General features: G+C 51.8%; 1 protein-coding gene across 9 annotated transcripts in view; it reads right to left on the bottom strand.

The window, feature by feature from the left end:
* Positions 1-3,125: 3,125 nt before the first annotated feature.
* Positions 3,126-26,947, bottom strand: part of PPP2R5C (protein phosphatase 2 regulatory subunit B'gamma) — a 122,277-nt gene continuing 98,455 nt past the window's right edge. For 5 of the 9 annotated variants that reach the window (XM_055304081.1, XM_055304082.1, XM_055304089.1 and 2 more), the window contains 7 exons: positions 26,552-26,605; positions 21,350-21,520; positions 20,305-20,432; positions 17,933-18,034; positions 16,388-16,460; positions 11,538-11,654; positions 3,126-5,922 (listed from right to left, as the gene is read on the bottom strand). In XM_055304081.1, the coding sequence (XP_055160056.1) occupies positions 5,791-5,922; positions 11,538-11,654; positions 16,388-16,460; positions 17,933-18,034; positions 20,305-20,432; positions 21,350-21,520; positions 26,552-26,605 (777 nt within the window). In that variant the 3' untranslated portion in view covers positions 3,126-5,790. Of the gene's footprint in view, positions 5,923-8,160; positions 8,232-11,537; positions 11,655-16,235; positions 16,461-17,932; positions 18,035-20,304; positions 20,433-21,349; positions 21,521-26,551; positions 26,606-26,947 lie in introns of those variants that run through there. The other 4 variants (XM_055304084.1, XM_055304087.1, XM_055304083.1 and 1 more) reach the window with 3 other exon arrangements.

Here is a 26,947-nt window from a genome sequence, read left to right on the forward strand (position 1 = left end):
TGGACGAGCCTCTTTTCCTCCCTGGGGTCCTTGGGCCACGCTGTCCCGGCCACGCTGCCAACGGGGTCGGGGGTGGCTGTGGGCTGCACGGTGACAGCTGGCCTTGGGGGCGAGGCACAAAGCAGCCAGTAAACGTGCCTCGGCCCGTAACACCCTGGGTGGCCAGGCTCCAGGGCACCTCGCCGCTTGGCACCAGCGGTTGGCCGGGAGTAGCGCCCTGGGAGGGGCCGTCGGGCTGCGGGCCTCGCCTCTCCGGGGGGGCCGCCCGACGCCCCTTCTCCCGCCGCTGACCCGACCCGGGTCCTCGCTGTCATAAACCGTGACCGAGAGTAGCAGTGTTGCTTCCTTCTGGGTCCTTCCAGGGAAGGATGCACCTGGGATGGTCTCGGGCGTCCCTAACGTGGGAGCAGCCCTGCGCCACCGCGCCCTGGGCCACCAGGCCACTCAGGCTCCGGGAAGCCGGGCCCTCTGCACCTGACGCTGGGCGACCCCGCTCACGCGGCCCGCACGTGGCGCGCTTTTTATTCTGGTCTCTTGAAACTCACGAGGGAAACGGTTCTGCTAGAAGCGACCTCCGGCTCTCCTTCGCCGCAGAGCCATCTGGATTTCGACCACACGGAACAAAAGAGAACAATTTATTGAACTGTAAGACTTACCGGGGACGTGGTTTGCTTTTTGGCTCAAGAGCAGCTACGGAGTGCGGCCGAGGGGGTCAGCCTGGTTTTTGTGGGTTCAGCGGTGCCCCAACATTTGCCCAGCCTCAGGGCCAAGTCTTGTTCAGGAGGCGACCCTGCTTTGGTCTCAGGCAGTGTGCTCCGTCTGGACTTTTTTTTTTTTTTAGATTTTATTTATTTATTCATAAGAGACACAGAGAGAGGTAGAGACACAGGCAGAGGGAGAAGCAGGCTCCCCGCAGGGAGCCCAACGTGGGACTCGATCCCAGGACCCCGGGGTCACACCCTGGGCCAAGGCAGACGCTCAACCGCTGAGCCACCCGGGCATCCCTGGACTAACTTCTTGCTGGGGGAACCCTAAACACTCTGTCTTCTCGTGTTCACCCCCACATGCTCATGTTAGGGGCGGAGCGTGGGCTCCTGGAGAAAACCCCAAGCAGGGCAGAGCAGGCGACGACCGTGGCGCAGTCACCGGCTACAAGGTGCCTTTACATTCACAATTAATTTGTGGCCGGTTTCTCCAAGATGCATTTCAGAGACAGAAACGAAGATGCCAAGGAGGTGGCCGCGGCTGGGCCAGCAACAGGCCACCTGGGGCCGACCTCTTGGTGTGCTGCTCCAGGGTGCGGGGCCGCCCAACGTCCCAGGCATCCCTCCCTGACCGTGAGCGGATCCTGTGTGCCCCGGGGAAGGGGGGCGAGGCCGAGCACCCGGACCAGGACCAGACGCCCCGGGGACCCGGCTGCTGCATGCAAGCCGCGGCCCGAAGGCGCCTGGCTCCGTGCTCCCAGGGCGTCCCTCCCTGGCTGTTTGCAGGGCACCCAGGTCCTCCGCGGGGCAAGTGAGCCGGAGGGCGGTGCTGGGACGTACCTGTGGTCCCTGACGGTAGTCCCGTAAGCCACCGCAGGGCCCTGGAGCGCACTTTGCTGCGCCCCCCGCGTCTCCGGGGGACTGGGACCCTGGCGTGATGGCGAGTGACCACCGACGCATCAGCCTCTAAGATAAACCACACGTGCTGAGCGGTTTCTAGAAGCGCCCCGGGGAGCCAGTTGGGGTGTCCCCAGGCCGCCCCGTCGGGAGGCAGGTGGACGAGGCTGCGGGGCCCACCCAGGCTTTGGCAGAGCGCGCGTGGGGCCGGGCGCCTCTCCCGCCGCTGCTCCCATTTCCTTCTCTAGACAGCCCGTCCAGGGGGTCTGCAACTTTCGGACACCGGAATCGGCTTTTCCTCCCCAAAGGAAATCTTACATGAACCCGGTCGCCGAGCCGAAGTCCTGATACACTTGCAGGTTCATTTAGACGTCATAGGGACGTTATAAAGCCAACGCCCGGGACAGAAGCCACTGGCTGCTGGTCCCCGCAGGGGGAAAGTTGGTGTCACGTGCCTGTTTTTTTTTTTTTTTTTGTCATTGAAATACTACAAATCTTGACTTTATGTAAGAACGTAGCTTCCGAAGTGTGAAGGCCGCGGGGCTGGATGCTTCCTGGGTCCCTGCAGTTCTAGAAGCCAAGTGCACGGTGAGAAGCCCTCCCGTGCTCAGAGCCACCCCCTGCACCCCGCCCTGGCCTCGGAGGACCCAGGGGTTCCTCTAGATGTCCCACCTGCTGCGGCGAGGGGACGGACAGGTGGACTCCGGGATCACGCTGCCTGGGCTGAAGCCCGGCTCCACTCAGCACCTCTGTGACCCTGGGCAAGTGACGTGCCCTCTGGTGTCCCCATGTCCTCACCTGTCAATGAGGGGGACAGCGGCAAATACTCTGGCCGGTCGTGGGAGCTGAGTGAAGCGGCCCAGCCTCCCGAGCCCCTGGCACAACGTACCGGTTCTCCCGGAAGGACACAGACCGGTTCCACCTGCTACCTGGGGCCAGGAGCAGCTCGAGGCTGGGCTCGCGGCGTGCGCCCCCTTTTACGGAGTCTCCCGGGGACCCCTGAGCTGCAGATGCCACCGGACACGGCCAGAGCCCAGCTGCACCACACTTAAGGAGTCCTCTGACCCAGTGCACCTGCCCCCGGGGGGGAAGTGGGGCACGTGTGGTTCTCCAAACTCCCACGGGGCTCTGGGTGGTTTGTGGCAATGACTCGGGGGAAGAGCTCGATTCTCGGTCTGTTGTGTTGACTGTTCATTCACGGCGTCAGTGAGGATGAGGCAGGTCCCCCACGAAGACGTGGGTGGGTCCGCCCAGACTCCAAGTTCAGATTCCCAGAGCTTCTACTCTGTTCCCAGGACAGTAATTTCAAGAATCGTTTCGAACGTCACGATTTGGGCTCAAATAATCCTATAAACTGCTCTGTCTCACACTCGTCTACGCAAAGCGGAGAGGGGGTGGAAAGGCACCTCTACTTTCCCCCCAAGGGAGGTGAACAGCAGCCCCCGGAAGGGCCAAGGGAAGCCTGAGAATCACCAGGCCTGGCTGGCCCAACACCATGGCTAAATTTAGTGTCATGATGAGCAATAAAATTCACATGTTCTTTATTTAGTCCATATAATACACCATTTTTAGAGGTTTTTCTTTTTTAAAATTGGATAAAAGAGCATATTAAATGGCACGTGTATGAAGTTTTCTCTTCATAAACAATGTCAGAACAAAAAGTCTTGAATTACAAAATGTTAAAAAATATGTAGGTACTTAACATTTCACTAAAGCGTAAAGTTACAGATATCTTCTAAAGAAAAATAATTGTGCCACTTACCTATTTTTGCTGTTTCTATGAACTTTTTTTTATTCTGTACATAGGACATTTTGTACAAAATATGAAGTCTACATTTTTATTACTTATTACCATAAAACAAAGATACAATGTATGTACAATATTAAAAGGAAGCCATACTAAAGCCACACTAAAAAGACACTCGGAATAGTGACATTTCTGATGTACAGGTACATTTTGGAAAGAGTGAAGATGCCGAAAGAACGCAGAACTTTATGAAGAAAAACAGTCACCGGTTTATTTTCAATGTAGTACTTTTGAAATCAGTTTGGTACAGAATAAACAGTGTATCTATATAATAATATATAAGTTGAACAATTAGCACAGGGAGTCTGAGTACTAACTAGGAAAACTTTAATAGGCCAAAATATTAAATAATACTCTTGTCAAAGAAAATTAGTCTCTCTCAAAACGTATTCCCCCCCCCCCCTTTTTGGTGAATGTTTGTCTTCAATAAAGAGCAGAAATAAAACCTCGACAAAAAGGTGTTCTTACAGGTTGAGCTTTATACAATCACCCAATCGTGGATATTTTGCTTTTTATGTAGGGCAGAAGAGAGTCTTCCCAGAACCCTCTCTCACACACATACTGAACATCCAAAATCAAGGATATTTGAGAGTCTATCAGCTAAAGACGGAAGTTCAAACAATGGTATATCAAAATACATAAGACGCTGCTTTATACAATAAAAAGCACCCTTTTTCCCTCAAAAGGAGAAGGCATCTAAACTTTTTTTTTTAAATTATAAATTTCATAATGGTAAAATGGATAGGTAACTTGTCAAGTTTCTCAGGAAGTGTTTCTTCTCGCAAAGTGGCCTTTCCCACTTTCAGCTGGGGCGATCTTTTTAGTTAGTACTTGGCTCCTAACCCAGAACCCCCCCCCCCCCCGTGATCTTCCTCCAGGGAACAAGGAAATAAACATCGTGGGTGGATGTTAAGTGACACCACATAGGCTTTCCACAATGTTTCCATGGACACCCGAGACCTCGATTAAAATACAGATCCTAAAAGCAGCCACATTTTTATCTTTTATGCATCAAGACATTTAACGTGAACTTTAATACAGTCCAATGCCAGAGACAAAAGAACCTAGAATCACTAGCGGGACGCATCTCAAACAGCTCTCAAGCGGGATAAAAGACGTCAAAATACTGGCCACCCTGAGAGAAATACAGAGCAGACGAAGCACTAGGTGTAAAGGGTTTTCTCTCCGTGCTATTCCATCCCAAACAAAAAGCTCGAACATGCAAGGAAGTCCGTGAACTCTAATAGCAGCATTTGAAGACCGATGGGAACTTAGACGCTGTATTTTCCTTATGAGGTGTTTAGAATGTGTGCTCTTTTGGCCTGGACACGGTTCAGCGGTTCACTGCAGCCCTCCTGCCGCGGCCGCCCGTCTGAGGTCCGGGGACCACGTCGCGGCAGCCAGGGGACATCGGGGCAGCGCCCGGCACCGGCCGTGGCCTCTTGCTACTTTCTGCCCAGAGGCACCTGCAGCTCTCATCAGGCCAGGAACTGGCCCGACTCAAGATGACCTCCTTCTACTTGCTAGAAAACGTGGAAAATGAATTCTTAGAGATGATAACTTTTATTAATTCAAGAGCCTTGTTACAGGGCAATCATGTTTAAGTAGAGAAAAATAAGAGCCTGCAAACGACAACAAAAATGGACACATCATTTTAAAATTCCAATTCCGGTCAAGGTAGACAGAGAAAGCTCTGTTTAAAATAAGTTTCTCCTATGAGCTTAATTCCCGGAGCCCCTGGTGCTGGACCCCGGGCTTGGAAATATGGCTTTAGCTATACACAACACAAGTGACACCGCATACGCGTCACTAATCGAAGTAAAGAGATACCATCGGAAAACACAGCGGCTGAGGATTGTCATGTCACGTTTCCCAGTAAGTTATGTTAGAACGATGACAGCAAAGAACCATCTCAATGAGATAAAAAGAAAGGAACAAAACAGAAAGAGAGAGAGAGAGAGAGAGAGAGAGAGAAGCTATTGGCGTAACAATCATGGAGAAACAATGGAACAAGTTGTAGAGTCTTCAAAAATATGTAATACTTTTTTAAAACTGTTCCTTTGATTTGAAGAACATTGATATTCTCCTAGAACCACTTATTTTATCTTAAATGACGGCGGATTCCGGCCGGGGAGGACGTGAAGAGGCTGGCCAGGGTGCTCTCCTTAGCTCTGACCTGGGGAGCAGTGTGGCCGGGCTGGGCCGCTGGAGAAGCCACCACCATTGTTTGAACTCCTAATCTCGAGCTGAGGCCGAAGCGCGTTATTGCCTACAGAACGGGGTCGAAGAAAAGCTCTGACTCTGAGTGTAACTGATTTGTATGGCACAAAAAGGATGTATTTTCTACAGAATCCGGGGAAGCCCGGGCAGGCCCGCGGGGGGCTAGCGGCCGTCCTGGGACACCAGCTCGTCCGCTCGGCAGTGGGCCTCCAAGGCGTTCTTGGTGTGGGGGTCCTGAGGCAGCTCGGGCTTGCGGCGCACGCCAGGCCGGTCCTTCTTCAGATCTTTCTGGGCCTGCAAGGAAAAAGGCAGCGGTGTTGGCCACAAACGAAGCCGTCGGGGCAGTGAGCTCACGTCCGCGTCCCAAGTCAAAGGGCGGCCGTGAGCTGGGTGCCCAGCGCCCACGTTCGAGGGCTGCTCTGGGACCTCTGTGGCTCGGGCACAGCCAGCTGTCCCCCCCAAATCGGTCTCGGCTACTAGGAGACTGCTAGCGACTGGCGGCGAAGGGGCTGTGTGTGCCACACTGGCACCTGGGACCCTAAAAACATGCTGTTCTGCACAGAGGACTCGGCACCTCTATTTTGCAAAGCCACCAGTTTTAGGAAATGTCATCAACAGCAAAAGCCTCCGATTACACACAGTATTACTGAAGGCATTTAAGCGGCTATGTCCATTATAAAAGCCTTTCAGAAGGTGGAAATGTCCTTTGGAGGTGCATAAAAATGAACGAAAACCACATTAAAGCTGGATTTAAAGTCAAGAAAAATGTCTAAAACTTCTGTCGAATGGGAAAAAGGTCCTTCAAGTAAGAGGTATGAAGTGGACCACTCTGGGGAGCAAACCCTCGAGACCTGGGAAAACTGTACTTGGTTATTTACATAACATTTCCTAATATTAAGGAGTAAAAGACTCCCTTCTCCACCCCATTCTCTTCCTCAAGTTTAGAACATTGGGGTTTTACTTAAAAATTAAAAAAAAAAAGAATCCTATTTTTTGCATGAGGACTTGGAGGATTGTGTCTGCAAAGAGAGTGGGGTGTGTGTGTGTAGGGGGTTCATATGGGGGAGTTTACACCAAAGGCACCCATTTCCAGGAATAACAGTTAAACAGGTCACTCGGTTTTGAGGTAGGGCCACTGCATTAATACCAGTATTTCTGAAACAAAAGCAGCCATCGACGTCATCTAAACAGCGTATACAGAAGACTGCCAATTAGGTAGAGACTTTAACCAGAACCAAGCCTTTCTGCCTGGCGTCTCCATCAAAGAGAAGACAGGCTTTAGAGAGAACAAATGACTTTTGTGGTGGTGAACAAACGTCTAATCGGAAAAAACTCGTTTTAAGTCAATCATCTGACACCAAAAGGGGCAAAACCACAACCACCTCTCGTAGTTTCTGGATATCTAACCTCAGCATAAAGTATACTTTTCCTGACTTTTAAAATGACTCCAGAACCTGCAGAAGTCAGACATGAAAAGTTCACATTTTTGCAGAGCTAATGCTTCTTAGGGTTCTTTGCAAATTTATCTGTGGAAACAGCAAGAACACCGAGGCTTAGGAAGAGCTTTGTGTGACATTTTAGGAACAGTTCTAGAAACGTTATGTGAATATTAACATTCATTTATGGTAAAGGCAGGAGTTTTGCTTTCCCCCCTGAAAATTAGTGTAAGGTGGCTTCGGCTGAAGCACCCCCATCAGGAGGTTGTGAGGGCTGGGCACACGCCCCGAGGGACCTCAGTCACGGTGCTGAAGCGTGTTTGCTCTCGGCCCCCCTGAGAGCTCAAGAGGGAAAATTCTACCCTGGATTTTATGACCCTTCCACGCTGAGCTGTAAACAAGCAAAGTGAAGCCAAACAAAACCAAGGCTTTTCCCTACTCGAGATATTTAATCACTGCTGAAACAGGCACTCCAAAGGGAAGAAACATTTTAAAAGACCAAGGCCAGGGGGACACCGGGGGGCTGGAACCAGTAAATGCCAATGGGAGGGATGGGACATGACCCCAGTAGCGTCTGGAAGGGCACAGAGTGTGCCGGACACGTGTGGGCCTCTGTGCGTCGGCATCTTAGGTTGGCAGGTAAAGCAGAGCATGAGTCTCACGAACCACAAGAGGAGGAACACAGCGGGCAGGGAGGGGTGAGGTCGGCCTGGGTGGGGGTGTGTGTGCAGGCAGTGGGGGGACATGCGGGCAGTGGGGGGGTGCTGGGGGGCATGCAGGTGGTGGCGGGGGCGTGCGGGCGGAGAGCAGGGCACGGCCTCTCTGCCGCGTGTGGGCAGATCTAAGAGGCTAAGTTTATACGGTAAGTGGTAGCAGAACAGGAGGGGTTGGGTGAAGATAATCGTGCACGTTTCTGCTATGCAGTTGAGGACACAGCTAATCGAGATGTCTTGAGGGACCAGATTTGTCTTTACCATCACCAGCTGGGATGACAGGGAGAGAAGGGAAAATACTTCATGTGCACAACGTTCATTTGTCCAGGCTCGTCCTGAGCACGCGAGCCTTACACGCACTCCACGTATTGGGTAAGGAGTACCTTCACTTCCCACCTTTCCGTCTCTACACCTTCCTTATCTGCATGGTTGACACTGCTTTTCTCCCGACCGACTGTTAAAAATGAGAATTGTAAACATTGTAAACGTCTCCGGTATAAATGTCATTCACATGAAATTTTACTATTTTTTCTTGGGATGTTCTAGGTAGGGTTAGACAAGTTTCGCAAAAAAAAAAAAAAAAAAAAAAGAAAAAAAAAGAAAATCATGATTCTGACAGGTCAACACATAATTGAATTTCACAAAATCCCAACCAACTGCATCCCACTTCCACGAGGATTTCCTCCCCTGCCCTTGTGCAGTCCTGCCATTTACCTCTCACCCACGTCCTGTTCTGGTCAACGTTCAAGTCATTTTAAGGAAACGTGGAGTTATTTTGGAAAAATAAAATTAGCCGAAGATAAAATTAAAAGGCTACCGAAAATATTCAGACTTTAATTTTTAGCTGTAACTTCTTATGTAATTTGGTCTCCAAATTGTGCACATAAAGTTTTCCTCCATCGAGGTATTTTCTCTTTGCCTTAACAATGTTTTTGAGAATTTCAGGAATAGGATGCCAACATTTTTCCAATTCAGGAGAATCTATTAAATCAAATATTGTATTTAAGAGACTGTACTATAAATACCTTCATCTAGATAACCTGAGATGGGGATTCAATTGATCCATAGAAATCTTTAATATGTCCTAAACTTGGGTAATATTACTCTTGGGTAGTTTCATTCTTTTTCAAAGTTGTTTTGGCTATTCTGGGTCCTTTGTGTTGTCATATGACTTTTAGAATCCATATGTCATTAAAAAAAAAAAAGTATGCTGGGATTCTGATGGAGATCACATTAATTCAGGGGGAACTGGTATTTTAAAGGCATCGAGTCTTTCAGACCCAGGAACGTGATCATAGAAATCTAAGAGGGAAGAGTGGGGGACTGTTTTTTGTAGGGCTGTCAATTAACGGAAAACTTAGTTACATGATCTTATTATAAGAGTCATGGAAACAAATATGCTACAAGAGTCCTCCAAGAAATGCCCTGTCTGGGGAGTAGAGATTGCCTTTCAGGTAGCAGCGAAGGAGATGTGCCCTGTGCTAAGGGCAGGGGACAGATCAACCGGGTGGAAGTTTTCTTGGGACTGGCTATCACATAAAGACTAGGGCCGACTTCACCCAAGAGGGGAATGCTATTTTGGTTTGCCTTTTTGATCAAATACTTGATTCCTCATAGAGTCACCTTAAATTAGAAATATCACCATAATTTACGTTACATTTTGGACACAGGTCATTATTTTCCTAGCATTAATTATGATCTGTATTGGACCAAAGGATGTTCTAAAAAAAAAAAAAAAAAAAAAACCCTAACCTCCAATCCCCAAATATTTAATGTGTAAGAACTGGCTTGTAAATCATCAGTTTCCTATCCATCTCTAAATGGTCTACACGAGTTAAAAACTAATGTGGTCACAGATTTTTGAGTAGGCTTCCTGGCAGGAGGGGCGCTAATTTGATATCCTCTGTGTCTGCAAGTAATGGGCAAGCTCTCATGTCTTTTTTTTTTTTTTTAAAGATTTTATTTATTTATTCATAGAGACACAGACTGAGAGAGAGAGAGAGAGGCAGAGACACAGGCAGAGGGAGTAGCAGGCTCCATGCAGGGAGCCCGACGTGGGACTTGATCCCAGGTCTCCAGGATCACACCCCAGGCTACAGGCAGCGCTAAACCACTGTGCCACTGGGGCTGCCCTCTCATGTCTTTAGCACACTTTAAGACATAAAATCGAAATGGTAATTTAAAAAACGACCTCAAATTCCTGTCCTAGGAAAACAAAAAACAAAAAACAAAAAAACAAAGTAGGAAAATTAAAGCCCCCATAGCCAAGATGGAGAAAAATAGAAGGATTTTTGCATTTGATTAAATCTGTTCATTGCTAACAACTATGGACTCCAACTGAATCAAGTAAAAACGAGTTACTGACATTCGCTAGGAGCGTATGGAGTCTCTCCCACTGCACTTCTGGTATTTTCAAATTTTGTTCTTACGCTGAGGCTGGGAGCTGGCTGGGCAGGAAGAGGCACGAATGTGGTCAGTGTGGCTGCCTTCTTTGGGCAGCTCTGTGAAAAAGGAGGCTGGACCAATAAAAAAATAACGTGTTCCAAGTATGGAACTCCGAATTTCCCAGCAGCCACAGTAAAAGAGAGCAGAGGGTGAACTTAATTTTAATAGCATTTTAAAATTTAACTTGATATATCCAAAATGCCATCATTTCAACATGTAATCAGTAGTAAAAAGTTACAAGTGAGATGGTTTTGCATTCGTGTGGCTTGTGGCTGCATGTCGGGACACGGCAGCCTGGGTGGTGGAGGTCCTGTGCTCCTGCTCACGCCCGATCCCATCTGATCTTGTGGGGAGTGAACTTTACTTGCATTAAAACCTCTGCTTAAGTGAGTTCCAAGCGACACGAGCACTGGTGAACCACCTGCGTCCAGCGCACAGCGTACCTTGGTCGCTCTGGCCTGCGCTTCAGAATCTTAGCGCCGGATGGCGTTAGGAATTCTCAAGTAGGCCGAAGGGGATTAAAGTTTCAGAGTCAGAAAGGCCCTCGCCCCTCCGCATCCCCATGAGGTCAAGACCACAGCAGCTTCCATGAACTGAAGAGGCAGGTACGCTCGGAAGCACGGCCACCGACAGGCTCCTCACGCCCAGGCAGGACACGTACCCTCTCTAAAGCCCAAATTGGACATATTCCCAACTTAGTACTAAGAGTCTGTCTCGGGATCGGTGGGGATGGGACTATGTATCTCCACCACTTGGAAACAAACCACCTGAACACAGGTGTTAAGGTGAGGCGGTCCTGACAAAGCCCCAGCCTGCGGGGAACCCCGGCTCCTGACCCTTCCTGCGAGGCAGTGCGGTTCTGCTGTCGGGGAAGACGACGAGGCTCGGCCCTGGTGTCCTGAAGCCGAGGGGCAGCAGTGGCTGCTGTTGGGGAACTGCCCGGGGCGCCTCTGCGCCACAGCACGAGTGGAGGGTGCACAGGGAAGGCAGTGCAAAGACACCACCCTTGTGGACTGTTGGGTTTTCTGTTCAGGTGAACATCTGAGGACTGGTGAGGAGCTGAGACTATCACTGTTAACTATAAACGAAGAACATAGTCAAACCTCAGGCACATACTCAAGCCTCAAAAATGACTTCTAGTAGTTTGATCACTGAGATGCATGGACGAAATACCTCCAATGGGCTGACCCGAACTTAGTTTTTAGCTTCAGCTTTGCACAGAAGGCCCTGCTGTAGATCATAGAAGCTCCTAAAACCCTACACGTTTCTTAAGCAACTCTACATGGTGCGTCCCGGCTTAGCTCTGTGCTTTTACCTGGCGAGCCTCTTCGTTCACGGCCTTTCTCAGCATCTGCACATCTTCAAACAAAGGCCCATCTGTCTCCATTGCAACCGGAATGCTCATGGTGCTCGCTTGACTATACACTGTGTACTGCAATGCAAAGTGTGGAATCACTCTCTCTGTTAACGCTCGGGTTCTGGACTCTGGGGCCTCATCCTGGCCAGGGGCATGGCTTCCCACTGGCGCCCTCCCCAGGGCCCTCTCCTGAATGAAGCCTGCTGGGTGGTAATTAAACCAGCTTACACCTGCAGCGCCTCAGACACAACACTTTTACTCCCCTAGGCCACCAGGGGCACCAGGTGAGGACTGTGACATAGGCTCCAGCATCCCTTTCAAGGCCTCTCTGGTCCCTGGGCCGGCACCCCACCTGGCAACCTGGCACCTGAGTCCACGTGCTCATCTGGACGGCTCATAGCCCCCCGCCCCCCCCCCCCCCCCCGGGCTGTGCACACCTGCCGACCTCACTCCTTCACACCACGCTCTAACTAGCTGGAACCCCGTTAGCAATCCCACTGCTTCGTCTACACCTTGGGCGTCTTGGCCCTCTAGCCAAACTCTGAGACCCGGCTGTGCGCTCTGCGGGGCAGCCCTGGGACCCATTCTCTCAGGGCTCCGTGAGCCATGGGCAGGTTTCTGGCTGCTGGCCTCTCCGTTTCTGAGTGGGACATGGGGGAAGGCCACTCCAGAGGAGGCCGTTGTGGTGGTTAAAGTGAGCTAAGTGTGCCCTTTGTGAGGGTGCGAGGGGGCACATGGGTGGGGGAGATGCGAGTGGGGTGCCACCGCAAGCACGTCATACATGGCAGCAAACCCGAGGTAAACACCGTCACTGGGCTGATAGGAGGGGACTGGCGGAGCTGGGGCTCACTCACCCACCTGACCTGCCCACCCCCTTTCTGCCCACATAGCACCCCTACTTCCTCCCCTTGGCTCCTCTGATGGGACCATGGGCTCCAGGGTTGGGTGACCCCTTGGTTGCTGAGCCAGTTTTTGGGTTTTATCCTCCTGGGCCTCTCTGTGGCATGAAGGGCACAACGGATGGACCACCACTACCGCAGGGGCATTCCTCTGCTGCTTCCCTGCCTCCCTGCCCCTGCTGGTGTCTCCCTGTCCCCCTGTCCCCCACTCCCTGCTCCCCAGAGCTCTCGCTAACCCATGCCCTCGGCCTGCAGGGGGCAGCTGTGCCTTCATGGCTCTGGCCTAGCCTCTGTTCTGGGCCCCCAGGACAGCATCCTTGTTATGGCCACTGGCTCACTGGAGCCTTGGCTTGGCTGGCTTCCTCCTTTCCATGCCACCGGGTGCCAGTCTGCCGTCCCCATCAACCCTGCTGCTGCCCACACGTCTACAGGAGCCCCTGGGTGCACTGGCCCCTTCCGGTATACCAGACGTGTCGCTGCCAGAAAGAACTATCTGAAATGCAAGTCTGCCTAGGCCACTTCACTCTTTACGACGCTACCACCTGTGCCCATTCAAGGGGATAAAATCCACATTTGTTACCTCTCCGGCTGCATCCCGAATAATCCAGACCACACCCAGCCCCTCCTGCACAGCTAACAATCCGCCTGTGCTGAACAACTCGGCTTCCTCACTCTGCTCTCTCTGCCTCGAATTCACACTGGGTAGGTCCCCCTGGTTGACACTTCCTCTCCAAGGGGCTCAGCCTCTTGCTGGGGACACCTTGACTGTGGCCGTCCCACAGTGTGTCTTTCTGCATCTCTGATAGAGGCAGGAAGACCTCCTGCCTTCCTTCCTCTCTAGCATCATCTCATCTGTGTTATAATCTGACCACCTGAAATGAATTCTCTTTGCCGCCATCTGGCTCCCCTCTCGGATCCTAAGCTCCTCGGAGGTGTGTCCTGCTCTCATCTTTGGATCTCGGAGAGTTCCATGATTCAGGACACCCGGCTGGCGCCCATCTGCCAAGTGAGGCGGCGGCCTGCTTGGCACCGCGCCTCCAGGGGCTCAGAGAAACACAAGTGACCGCACGACTCCTCAGGTGGTGCCCTGCGTGGACTCCACCAACAGCCGGTGCTCAGGGCAGCACGGGGCTCTGAGTCCTCGCTGGGGCTCCGGGCAAGAAGGACGGACAAGAACGCTACACGATGGTCACAGCAAAGCGAGTGCCCGCAGCAGGCCCTGGCAGGGGAGGGTTCTTACTGGGAATAGAGACCTCTGTCGGGGCTGGAGTCCACAGCAGGGTAAAGGAACACAACGTCCCCGCAGAGAAGCCCACCTCTCAGAGGAAAGCAGCCAGCCGCGTCCTGCACCCCGGGCCTCCCCGCACACTGGGCCCGAGGCCGCAGCAGGACGGGAGCCCCCAGGTGCACAGGAGTGCCTGCCTCGCTTCGCTCACACAATTCTCACCCAAGTCCGGGAGGAGCAAGCAGTAAACTGTTCCTTGGCCTCTCTGGAGGAGGAGGAAACCACACTTACGTTAGAGATCCTCAATATTTCATGATTTATATTAAATCACGCGTGACGTTAAGCGACTCCAACGGACCTGCTACAACAAACACGACCCAAGATTCTGGAGGCGCCGCAGAGTCCCCAAGCCCAGAGGGACGGACGGGGCCCATCCGAGTCTGAGCAGGTGAGCCTCGTGGAGACTTCCAGATACAGCTCAGGGAGCCGGCGGTGGATTCTGGGGGATCCGCTCTACAGAAGAGGCTCTGAACTCACTCTCAAGAAGGCAGATCTGAGATGGAGAGCCATGCTCCAAAACCCCGACGGGAGCCAGGGACAGGAATTTCGAAGATTCCCTCTCTCTCAAGTGAAAAGCAAGTCCCAAGTCCTTGCTTCTCAGCTCTGAGACCTGAGCCCATGAAGTATTTTCCTTTTGGACACATGCATGGGGGAGGGGTGGGGAGAGGTCAGGGCATGCGGGCGGGACTCACGGGGGTTGACTCACACACGGTTCCACCGGGGAGACGGGGAGCACAGCGCGGGGAGCCCCGGAGAGCCGGGGCGCTTGCGGAGTCGCCCGCCTGGCCCGCTGCAGAGGGGGCCCCGGGGGGACGAGAACTCAGGGGAAGCTCGGCCAGAGGGAAATGAGAACAGTGGCTATTTCAGAAGGGACACTTGTTACAGCCCAGCAGTGAAACCAGGCCACGCTTGTTACACAACCGACCAGCTCTTCTTCATTTGTAACATGAAAGCCTCGTGCGGTTTTTCGTGAGATCATGATTTCTACGTCCTAGAATAGAATGCGTCAAACCGGACTCTCTGATTTGTGCACATTTTATGTTTCTCGGGGTGTTGATTCTGGGTGCGTGTGGGGCAAGGTCTCCAATGGCCCTAACTGGGACCCCGTCTGACTGCCCTTGGCACGGGGCTGTCACCCAGAGGCCCCTCTGCCTCCACCTGCCTCAGATTTACGCTTCTGCTGTGTCTTAAATGCCAGTATTTCAACCTCACATTCCGTTTTTTTTTTAATTTTTATTTTTTTTTAAAGATTTTATTTATTTATTCATGAGAGACACAGGCAGAAGGAGAAGCAGACCCTGTGCAGGGAGCCCAATGTGGGACTCGATCCCGGGACCCCAGGATCACGCCCTGGGCCGCAGGCAGACGCTCACCCGCTGAGCCACCCAGGCGTCCCTCACATTCCGTTCCCTACAGCAGATACCCGGGGCTGTCTAGCTCCACGAGGTGCTCACGGGTTCACGGTAACCTTACGACAGCACTTCCGTGGAAGAGCACAGAACAGATGCTGAGTTCTTCCACGCGGGGACGAGGACCTCACTTAGGAACGTCATGCGATTTCCCTAGGGTTTAAGTCTCTTGAATGTGGTTTTTTTTCGAGCGGAACACAATCAATACGTCACACAGATTAAACATATACCTTCGAGCTTTGTGCTCATGTGTCCCTTTTTCCGAAACGTCACATTTAAAAACCTGCACGATGACCTCAGAGCCTGAACAACTTATGCACACCTCTCACCAGAGAACACAGACTGCTTGTCATCTAGATCCACCTTAGCGAACCTTTTAGGATTTTTACGGGGAGCTGAGTGGTTCTCATAAAGTACCATCTTTTCTTTTCGGGGAGGCTGAGGACAGCCCGGGGACCGTTCCTCTGGTGCAGCGTGCGCCCGTGATTTTCAGACAGGCCTCGAGCCAGGAGCGCCTGCAAGGACCGCGCTCCGGTCCATGTGGACCAAACACCAAGGACCACACAACTCAGAACCCCCGGACGCTTGTCACCCGGGGAGCCGGCCCCAGAGTCGGCGCCACGCAGGACGCCGTCACCTGCCGGCAGCTCCGGAGGACACACCGCGTGCCAGGGCGCCCTGGAGCCTCCTCGCTACGACAGGAGAAGGCCTTAGTGGCGAACACGGCACAAGTCAGGCAATTTTTGACAATTAGAGGCTCAGCCTATAGGAACCCGATTTTAGGAGAGACGACACCCACTCCACGCTTCATCTATTTCAAATCTAACTCCCTTTCTTTTTGAATCATTTTGAGATCAAAAAGGAAGGGACGTATCTCCTGAGCGACAGCATCTACGACATTCGTGGGGAGAAAACAAACTGAAATCTTGGCCCAAAATAGAGGTTGTATCCTGGTTTTATTTTTACCACAGTGTCTTGATAAGATTTCCAGCTCATTGAAAAAGCAGAGGCCAAAAAAAGGTCAATTCTGTGGTAAAAACTTTGTGGGGCAAAAATAAGTTACTTGTACAGAAGTTGAGAAGTACTTTTATTGCAGACATTTCCACATACAAGGCTAGAGAGACCGCCCCCCTCCCCTCCTGTGATGAAGCCACACTCAGCTCACAGAAACACTCAGTTATACCCTAGACATTTTCATGTTACTCTTTTTAGTACCTGGGGGTTTGCTTTGGCTAGATTTTCTATTTTAACCCACGCTTCTTCTCGTTCTTTCATTTTTAGCTTCTCTCTGAAAAATAGTAAAACGTCATTGGTATTAGAGAGACGGATCAAATGCAAGAGAAGGCGAGAGGCAAAACGGACATGGCCAGCAACACAATCACCTACTTTTTCCTCTGTCCCTTTCTGGTCTCACTCCACATACTTCACCGTGGTGATCACAGGGTAATGTAACACGGAAAACGAAATGCGAAAGACAAGCCAGACTTAGGGGAAAAAATTTAACAAATAAATAGGCTACAATTTTAACACGTTCAAGACTGCAGGTTCTCAGGAACGCTTATGGGAGGACATGTCAGGTCTCCATCCCTCCTGCTTTAGCTGCTTCTTCAGAGGACCTACATAATTTTGAAGACAAGCTTAGGAAGCCATGAAAAGTGAGCCCCTTCCATGGCATATAGGAACCGGGGTGCATGGCCAAAGTCCTAACGTGGACGGCTTTAAAAAGGAACCTTCTTCAGACCCGATTCTCGCTGCATCATATGGCCAGTGAGTCACATGACCTTGAGCAAATCGCTTAACTTGGACCCAACTTATTTATTCATTTGTTTATTTTAAAATCTGGAGGGTACGCTGCATGGTCTTTAAGATCTTTTGCAGAAAGCTAAGATACTCGCCGTGTGAAAAGCCGACGGCATGTGTGAACACTGTGCTCAGCCCTGCGGGAGCCCGGGAGGCCCCGTGTGCACCTGTCCCCGGGCCCCTTCCCTGCCTTGCCGACCACCACCTTGCGCGCAGCGCGTCTTCCTCACGTGCGTTTCCCTGTCTTTCCCTTCCACGCTACCCGTGAGGGCAAGGAGTTTTGTTGTATTCACTGCTGTGCCGCCAGAACCTACAACGCGGCCTGGGGTCCAGGTCAACACATAGGTACCGTCTTGAAGCATGGACACGAGAGCCGGTTATGTGTCTCCCATAATTTGAATTATACTCGTTCAAAGTTTATCTCCCCTACCCTGCTTCAAGCGACAGGCAAAGAATAAAATTTGCCCAGACTCGACTCTGACGTCCTCGGAGCCTGACAGCAGGCCTGGTCTCGCGAAGGACACAGGCTACGTTCCAGAGGAGGCCCGCGTTCAGTGGGCGCGATAAAGCTACGCTGAGATGAAGATGCTTGCTCCTTCGCGTACACCTCATGGAACAGAATTCCGACTCCTGCCTTATACACCTGAAAAGTTACTGGACCTCCAGCCTTTCAGCGTTCCCGGAGAAAAGCAAACATTCTGAAAGTGAACGTCTTGCCTGCACACACGTTTTGCAGAAGTGACTAACTTCTGTTAAGTGACTAAACTGGTCACATAGTGGAGAGAACAGCGATGTTCTCCGAGAAGAGGTTAACAAATGGTTTCGTTTGCTTCCCAAGTATGCAAGAACCGATTTTACTTTAACGCACAACGTTTTAGGACAAACCGAAGCAAGAGGTTTATTCAGAACTGAGGGAGACAAAAATCCTTGAAAGAGCAGCTTCTGAAAGGGGCAACTTACTTCAGTTTCTCTGCTTTAAACTGCTGGGTGCAGTCGTCGAATAGTTTCTGGTTCATCTCCATGAAGAGCTTCAGCGCGTTGTAGATCAAGCCATGTATCGTCCTGTAAGCAGAGCTTCATGTTCATGCTCCGAACTCTCCGTCTTTCCATCCACTTCCCTGCCCTCCTCAGACACAACCCGCTGCTCCCCAACTCTCCAGCGACTGCAACGGCCCTCCGCCCCACGCCTCCCGGGCTTTCCAACGAGAGCCCGTCATGCTGGATGCACCTGTGTGCACGCAGCCTGCAGCGCGCTCCTGACCAGCTCCTCGCTGAGCACCCCAGCACCCCCCACCCCAGGCCCCTAGCTCTCTGTCCTGGCTGACAGCAGCCAAAAGCCATCTTCCGTGGAAACGGAATAAAAAAAATGTCAAAACTTGAAGAAATGTAATGCAGACAAACCACGATGTGTAGGGAACGATAGTGGAAGCATTTTATTTCCTTATAAATGTCAGTTTCCTTTTCATCTTACTAATTAAGGGCAGGAGAATTTTTAATAATGCCGAAACAGAGCTTTGGAAGGCAGAACATAACATTGCCACGGCCTGGCTTAATGGAACTCAGCTTCCCCGCTCTGACATCCGTGAGAGGGAGGAGGCCCAGCTGCTCTGCGAGCTAATGGAGCCTGGAGATGACGCCAGTCCCACTGGCCATCTGATGACAGCCACACGGGAACCCCCGGTGGGACGGGGACAACTGCCCCGCGGCCTCGTGAGTAGCCACAGGAAATCTCATCTGTCTCCCCGTAACTGCTCTCACCGCTGCCAGGACGACTTCTGCTTTTGCCGTCGCAGGATTCACAGCGACTTCTTAACTCAGTTTATAATAAAACCCAACTCGTATATGGAAACATTTAAAGTGACACGTCTCTCTTTGCAGTGGGCAGGGGTCTGCGGCCAGTCAGTAGTCACCGCTGACCCTCGCATCATATCCTAAATGACACACGGGGACGATGGCTGAGCTCCGAGGCTTTTGTTACCACCTGCCGAGCGCAATAAAAAATGAATGTTGCCAAGAAGAGGCTGCTGAAAGTCGATACACAGACGAGGTCTGCTGGGCCGGGCAAGCAGGCTCCGGGGCCCCTCCAGCTGCGTGCTGATGGCGAACGCTCCCCGGATGCCTGGTGGGTGCCAGGGACTTTCTGTCTATCAACCTGACCTGCATTAACCTTCACAATAGGGTGAAGGGCGCTGCGAAGTGCTCATGTATATTAACGTTATTTTCTTGATGAGCCAGCACAAAACACCAAGGTGGGTGCCAGCGTTTTCTCTATTTCTCAGATGAGGCCACTGACTGAGTGAGATGAGGCCAGAACGTGAGCCAGGCCAGTGGAAGGGTGTGCAGGGGGCCCTGTGAGCCAGGCAGCCGCCAGCCAGCCCGCGAGTGTGGCCCGGCTGCCACCGCCCTGAGCCTGGCTTTCCTCGCCTGTAAACAAGGGGGCAGGATGGGTATCGGGGCTCTGCTCTCCCTGCTTTCGATTCTGATATAATGATTATAACACGGAAAGGAAAGAAATGAAAGGAGGAGGGGAGAGCAAAGCGCTGGTACCCATATTCATGTAAAGGACACGAATACCAGTCGGTATCCCACAGTGACAGGGAGTCTGCCCTGACCGTGCCTTGGAAGGTGTCAGAAGACCACTGCTTAGTGTCCTCTCCTCATCCTTGTTAAGTGACAGGACGGAGGACGCGGTCAGGATGTGTGCCAGCACCTGCTCGCCCCTTGCCGTCCAGGCAGCGAGGACAGGAGGGCAGCTCATGCTCTCAGAGGGGCTCAACAGGGTGTATGGTGGAGGCCTGGGCGCCTCCAAGAACAGGGTGGCCACCGTGCTCTGAGGGCTCTGCAGTGACCTTAGCTGGAGGAGATCTAAGACGAGGCCCTGGGGCGCCTGGGTGGCTCAATGGTTGAGTGTCTGCCTTCTGTCCAGGGCGTGATCCTGGAGTCTCGGGATCGAGTCTTCCATCGGGCTCCCTGCGTGGAGCCTGCTTTTCCCTCTGCCTATGTCTCTGCCTCTCTCTCTGTCAAGAATAATAAAATCTTTAAAAAAAAAAAAAAAAAAGATGAAGCCTGGAAGATGCCACTGCCGATGCAGCCAGGAACGGTGGGTGCCAACAGACGTGCCTCCGTATTGGCTTGAAATGGAGGTGAGGAGGCAATAAAAGGCCACAGATACGACCCACACTTCTCCTTAATTCTAAGCCCTCAATAAAAGCAACATTTTCTTTTCTAACTGCTATTTCGGACTTGGATTTCAATCTGAATTGGTTGGAAGTTTCAGCGAGATACGTGAAATGTTAAAATGCCCCAGTGGGCGACAGCCAGCTGTTTCTTACTTGTTCCAGTGGGTCTTGGAGTTGCGGTACAAGGATGGAAACATGATGGGTAGGATCTTTGCTGCGTTGTCGCTGATTAGGCTCATGATATACTCATTGTTCCAGTAATACAGTGCTCGCTCTGCCACCTGGAAGACAGACGGCACAACTGATGTGGCCGTGACGACAAACATTCATTCAGCAGGACCCTGCCCACAACTCTGCGGGTACGTGGTGAATTATACTGGATTAGCGACTCATTTACACAACCTCAGCACACTCTAGACTGTAACCCCGAGGAGCCCCCGACAGGGAGGCAGAGGGTTTCTTGTACATCAAGAATACATTCATTTCTCTATTCATTTAATAAACATTTATGCTGGGCCCTGGGCCACACGTGGGCCACACACAACCGCCAGATGTGCTCATCCCTCTGCCTCCCGCCCACCCACTCCCATCACAGGTCTGGGACGGGTCTGGTGCTGAGGTGTCAGCAGTGACTGAGGTGACGCAGAACTCCTGCCCTTGTGGAGCTTACGTTCTGGCAGGGGAGACAGTGATGGGAGAATTCATTCTCCCGAAGTGACAGGCCATGTGGCCAAGGAAGGGGGCCAGGAGGAGGGCTGGGGGGATGGGAGCGGGGCTGACACAGGGACCCCCTCTGGCCGGGCTGCCTTGCCCACTGTGAGCTCATGATACATGCCAGCAGGTCCATGGGAGGCAGACGGACGACACAGAGGTCCTGGAGACGACCTCTGAACAAGGCCAGAAGGGCTGAATGAGGAGCCGAGGACAGGAGAGCGGTGTGTGACCAGGGTCCCCTCAAACAGGAACGTGCGTGTGTCAGAAATAAAGTGCTTGTGGACGGGGAGTTTCGGGGCTGAACAGTTCATCTACAAGCATCCACCTCTCAGGTGTGGAAAGCGAGGGTCTACGTGTTTGGGGCGCGCCGAACGTAAAGACAAAGGCACTTGTACGGAGGAGCCATTTCTAACAACTTTTAGCGAAAACTACATGTCTGGTGATGGGGTCACCCTGGAGGCTGCTCCCTCCTTGTCCTCCGTACCTGGAAGTGTGGGCTGGACACACATTTGGCCAACTGCCGGAAGAGCGGCTCCATGATCTTCACAAATTCTGATGGTTCGATTACGTCTAAGATCTCTTCTAGTTCATTTAAGAACATGACTTCTTTTGGACTATGGGTCTTTGGCCAGTATTTGAGAAGTGCCATCACCACCTGCCGAAGAAACACACAGCGTGACGTCTGTGATGCTTGACATCTCTGTTTTGTTGAGGTGTCCCCACCAGGTGTCCCCCCCATCCCCGCCAAGCAAAGCAACAAATTAAGGCGGTGCTTTCTTCCTTGTAGACGGAACAGCTGCATGGTAAATCAGCACGTGGGCTTTTGGGAATTAGAGAAACAGCTCATTTTATATACTTAAGAACCACAACTTTAATGTATGTGACCCACTCTCTCTGATGAACCACCACTGACTGCAGTCAGCCCCTTTAGAAAACAGAAAGATAAACAAGCAGTTAGGAGGGTTTAGAGAGAAAAAGAACAATGGAGAAATATGGGGCTTAGGACGTCGTATATTTGTTTCTGTGCAGAAGTCGCCAGCTCTGGGGCTGCTGGTCACACATGCGCACAATCCGTTTCTATCTCAAACTGATCATTCATATATGGCTCTACACAACCACACGTGGTGTTTTCGATTGTGTTAAATTGTGCTAGAATATATCGGAAGAGGGAGACATGACATAAGCCAATGTTGTCAGCTCACGCATGCAGGGCTGCAGAGGGACCCGGGGTCGGGCCTCACTGCTCTTGGCGCGCGTGACCTGTGACCCTGCGCTGCGAGGACCCTGCATCTGAGGAGGGCTGGCCCGCCGGGAGCACGGCAGTGTGGCCTCAGCTGGGACCCTGCCAGAGCGCACCTGCGTGGCCCGCCCCCGTGAGCCGTGTTCAGCTGGTCGACGGCGGCTTCCTCATTCGCGGGGACTGGACGTTATGTTTCTTGCCCACATCAGACAGGTAGAAGAGCTTTTGCGGGGCAACCTTTCTTTATCTCACTCCTAGAGTTTCCAAATTTCCTACCACAACCGTATCAGTAAAGAGCGTCCACCCGGAGTATCAGATTCGACTTGGTAAGGATTAGTAACGTTTCTAGAGTTTAGCTATCTAAAGGACGCTTGCCCACGTACGATTGCAGCCCACCAGGGCCATTTTGGGACTACTGTCCCAGCCCTAGCTAGCATCAGGACTGCCACGAAAATCACCCCAAGTGCCAGTTCTCTCGGGCTGGCGAGTGGTCTCCCCTGGCCCATCCTCTGCAGCTCTGCAGACAGCACCTCACCGCTCAGCGGGCCAATGCTCCATCGTTACTGTGGCTAAAAACACGGCCGGCCTTTGAACAACATCCATTCAGAACAACTCTACTTAATGCTCTTGACCTTCAGGCTCCTGGATAACCTTTTGTGATACTACACTTTATAAAATTCCAACATTTATAAAAAAGACAAGCCTCCTAGTTTCGGAGTCTGACATAAAAATTTACAACACGATTGTCTTTAAAGGGAATTTCTTAAACAAACAAAAAAAGAGCATTTAATGTTTTTTGTCCTACTTTTTGCTCACAACCACTGAACAGACATTTAGTGAGCACCTACTATTCCCCGGTGTGGGGACCACTGTTAAGAATACAGCAGATGCCAGTCATGTCACAAATCCACTCTTCCTTGTCAAATGGTATTTTAGTAGGAAAAATAGATCAACATGTGAGATACAAAAACTACAACTGGTTTAGCTATTTAACGTCTCTGAAAAAGGTTTTATTTCTGGAATTGGAGCCCCACGCTGGACCTACTTTTCACACTATTTGGAGCGACTTATGGTCGATGCCACGGTTTCAGAGTGCAGCAGCGTTTTGTAAAAGAAGGGTCTGTCTAGGGGATCCCTGGGTGGCTCAGCGGTTGAGCGCCTGCCTTTGGCCCAGGGCGTGATCCTGGAGTCCCGGGATCAGGTCCCACGTCGGGCTTCCTGCATGGAGCCTGCTTCTCCCTCTGCCTGTGTCTCTGCCTCTCTTTCTCGCTCGCTCTCATGAATAAATAGATTAAAAAAAAAGAAAAAAAAAGAAAAAAAAAAAACCAAGGGTCTGGTAACGTAATCTAGGCAAAAGAGGCAGCCTGCTGCTGGGCACATCACACACCGGGCTGTCCTTCGGAGACTCAATGGGCTGCCGCTCTCGGGCCAGGGCTGGGGAGGGCGGGTGGGCTCGAGCATGTGTGCCAGCGGCTCTGTCCCCTCCCTGTCACCCCAGGGAAGAAGAGGGTTCCCACCAGGCCCTGTAGTGAAAGCCGATTATCCTAAAGCAACAGGCAGACGACAAGAGAACATGACTTTACTTCCGTCCTCAGTCCGATGGGCTCCTATTCTTCATATGATAACATACACGTTCAATGTGCCCAGAAAGCTGCTGAGCTTTGTAAAGTGCAGTTTACAAATAAAAATATTAATTGCAGACCTTAAACGGGAAGGATGCAGGTCTTTTAAACGGACCGTACTTTAAACATTCCTGACCTTGGCCATACTGGCTTCTGGAGAGCCTTGGGTCCAGGACCCTGAGAGCCACGCATGTGCCGCGTCCTCCTTAGCGCTGCCGGGGGACACTCACCTTCACAGGACTTTACCCCATTCGTCTAATCATCGACAAGCTTTCAATGCTGAAGGGAGACAGACCAGCCTCTGTATTTTCGTGATACGGGGATTTCAAAGGAAGGAGTTCACCAAGGCGGGGGTCTGAACATTTTTAATGTGCAGAAAATAAAACCTGCTGGTCAAGAGAGCACCCGCCTGTTGTCTGGGCTGCAGGAGATTCAGGAAGCGAATCTGGGTGGAGATCCTGGGAGGGTGGGTGTGCGGGGGCCTGAAGCTTCTCTGCCTGTGCCACCTTAGAGGTTCCCATCGAGGATGGAAGGGCCTGGTGGAAGCCAGCAGCCACCTCGCTCCTCCCATCGGATTAGTGTGGCCAAGGGCTCCCGCTCCTGCAAACCTCTGTGGGCCTTCACATTACTCCCAGGTGAAGGATGGCACAGAGGTGAGCTGGGACAGGATTGGGACTCGGGCTGGGACGGACCCAGCTGGGGACCAGGGCACTACCGTGGGGGCCTGGCCTGGGGTAAACGCAGCCCCACGTCTGGTGGATTCTGGAGCCTGGGGAGTGTGAGAAATACACACTGAGGACAGTCATGAAGAAAAGTGCATGCGTTTTCTCTCCTTCCATGTTTTCCTTTCCCTTTTAGTTCTGAGGTAGGCAAAGGCAGGGTGTGTGCAAATCTGTTCCCACACTACCATCTCTGGTAACGCTTCTCACCCGTTAGTGTGGAGCTACGGGACCATTGAGGCCACCTCAGGTGTCCTTCCCCACCTAGATGCGTCTCCAGTTTAGTCAGGGGAATAAAGAGAACCCTACCTACCGGGAGTAAACACTCCAGGTTTGATACTCAAGACTGGTAAGTTTGGTGCCTTTCCTGGGGGTTGAAGCTTCCAGAATCTCAGAGCCGAAGCAGAGGCATGTGGGGACCCCGGGGAGGGGAGTGGGGCAGGTGCTGGGGGACGTGGCGGTTCCTGGGTGAGTGACTTGGGGTGTCCATGCACGGAGTTCAGCAGAGATCAGATACAGAGCATTAAGGATTCCTCACGTATTTCCACTGTAAGACTCACAACCTCACAGGACCGCTGTGGAAGGCGGCCAGGGGGACAGAGAGATGCTGGAATGACATCTGCCTTTTTTATTCCAACAGTAACTTAAAAAACAACAGCTCAAACACCGAAAGTGACTCAGGACTTCTTACTTTGTTACTCAACAGTAAAAAACAGCCTAGCTGATTAAAAAAAAAAAAAAAAAAGGCAGTGGATCTGAAGATGTTTGTCCACAGACACACAGGTGGCCAACAGGCCATGAAAAGATGAAGAGATGCCCAACATCTTTAGCCATGAGGGAAATGCAAATCAAAAAGCCCCTAAGAGATGCCTGTGCACACTCACTGGAGGCTAGAACAGACCAAGGGACAATACCAGGTGTTGGCGAGGATGTGGAGAACGCGGGGTCCCTGTGCAGCTGCTGTGGAGGTTAGAGGGGCAGCTCCTCACGAAGCCAAACACAGGATCACCAGCGGATCCAGCAGTTCCAAGAGCAGGGACTGGCGTAGACACCTGCATGCCCACATTCACAGCTGCATTATTTGCACTATTCACAGGGGTGGAAGCAGCCCCAGCGTTCACTGACGGGAGCGTGTGAACCACACACCAGGGAGTCTATCCAGCCACATCCAGGGATGGAGCTCTGACACGGGCGTGGCCTGTCTGAACCCTGAGGACATCCTGCACGTTTCCACCCATGCCTGGTGCCCCAAGGAGGCAAACTCAGCAGAGACAGAGCAGGTGAGCGGTCCTGGGGTGGGCAGAGGGGAAGTGGGAGTCAGGGTCTGTGGGTGCAGACCTTCTGTCTGGGGTGACAAAGCTCTGGGAATAGTGGTGTCAGCTGCGGAGCACTGGGATGTAGTTAATGCCACTCACCTGTACATTGAAAATGACAAATTTTATGTGACGTGTACTTAAGCACAATTAAAATAACATCATATACCGAAAAGCCACTGAGTTGTCCATTTTAAATGGGTAAATTGTGGGGTATGTGAATTATAACTGAATAAAGCTATTTGAAAAAAAAAAAGTATATTCAAATGTTTAACCTGGCCCCCGGCACGCTCCACCTGGTTCATCTAGGCCACAATAGCCTTTTACTTCTAATAAACGTGATACGCCAAGAAATCTGGAAATCTACACGCTCCACGGCAGCAACCTGGCACTGGCGACGCGGTGATCACAAAGCAGCTAGCCCCGGGCCTGGAGGAAAGGTCACAGGTCACCTCAACCGGCAGGACCCAAGAGAGCTGCGTGTCCTTAAACCAAGAAGGGAAAGTGCTCAAGGGCACGCCATCCGGCGGCCGCGGCCACTCCGAGTCTGACGGCGTAACGTCATCCCCGCAGTAGAGGAACGTGTAACTCAAGTGACCACACTCTGAAAAACACCTAACACGCGAGGGACACCGGCGTGTTTATCAGTTGTGTGACTTAAGGTGAAAAAGTGGTTTCAACCACTACTCGGCCAGCAGAGCTGCGGTGACACTGCCGTTTGGGGACGCCCATGCGCCACATCCTGCGGCGTGCTGGCAGCAGGGCCAGGCCCCGGCCGGGGCGCGTACTCACCGGTTCAGTGAGGGTGCTGTCCTTTTCTAGAAACTGCACTACACAGTACGCCAGCTGCAAAGTGCACGGAGAGGAGGTATTAGCATTTCGCTTTAACACGGCAGCGCTGCTCTGCCTCCTGGTGCCCTGTGCTGCCCCCGCGCCCTCCGCATCCTCTGGGGCTCTCAGGGGGACTCTCAGGGACCAGGTCCAACAGCTAAAAATATCAGCAAACGGTCTTCTGGGCTTAACATCGACAGGTCAGCCCGGGTTTGAAGGGGATTTCCCTCACGATTATTTTAGAGAATACAATGAACGAGGAATCTAACAGCTGGGGAAAAACCAAATTAAAATCTGGTTCCACCTTAAACCACTGAACAGCTGAGATAACGATCTGGCTAGATGTAAAGCTACGAT

This window comes from Nyctereutes procyonoides, unplaced genomic scaffold (genome assembly GCF_905146905.1).
Source record: "Nyctereutes procyonoides isolate TBG_1078 unplaced genomic scaffold, NYPRO_anot_genome, whole genome shotgun sequence".
Classification (NCBI taxonomy): Eukaryota; Metazoa; Chordata; class Mammalia; order Carnivora; family Canidae; genus Nyctereutes; species Nyctereutes procyonoides.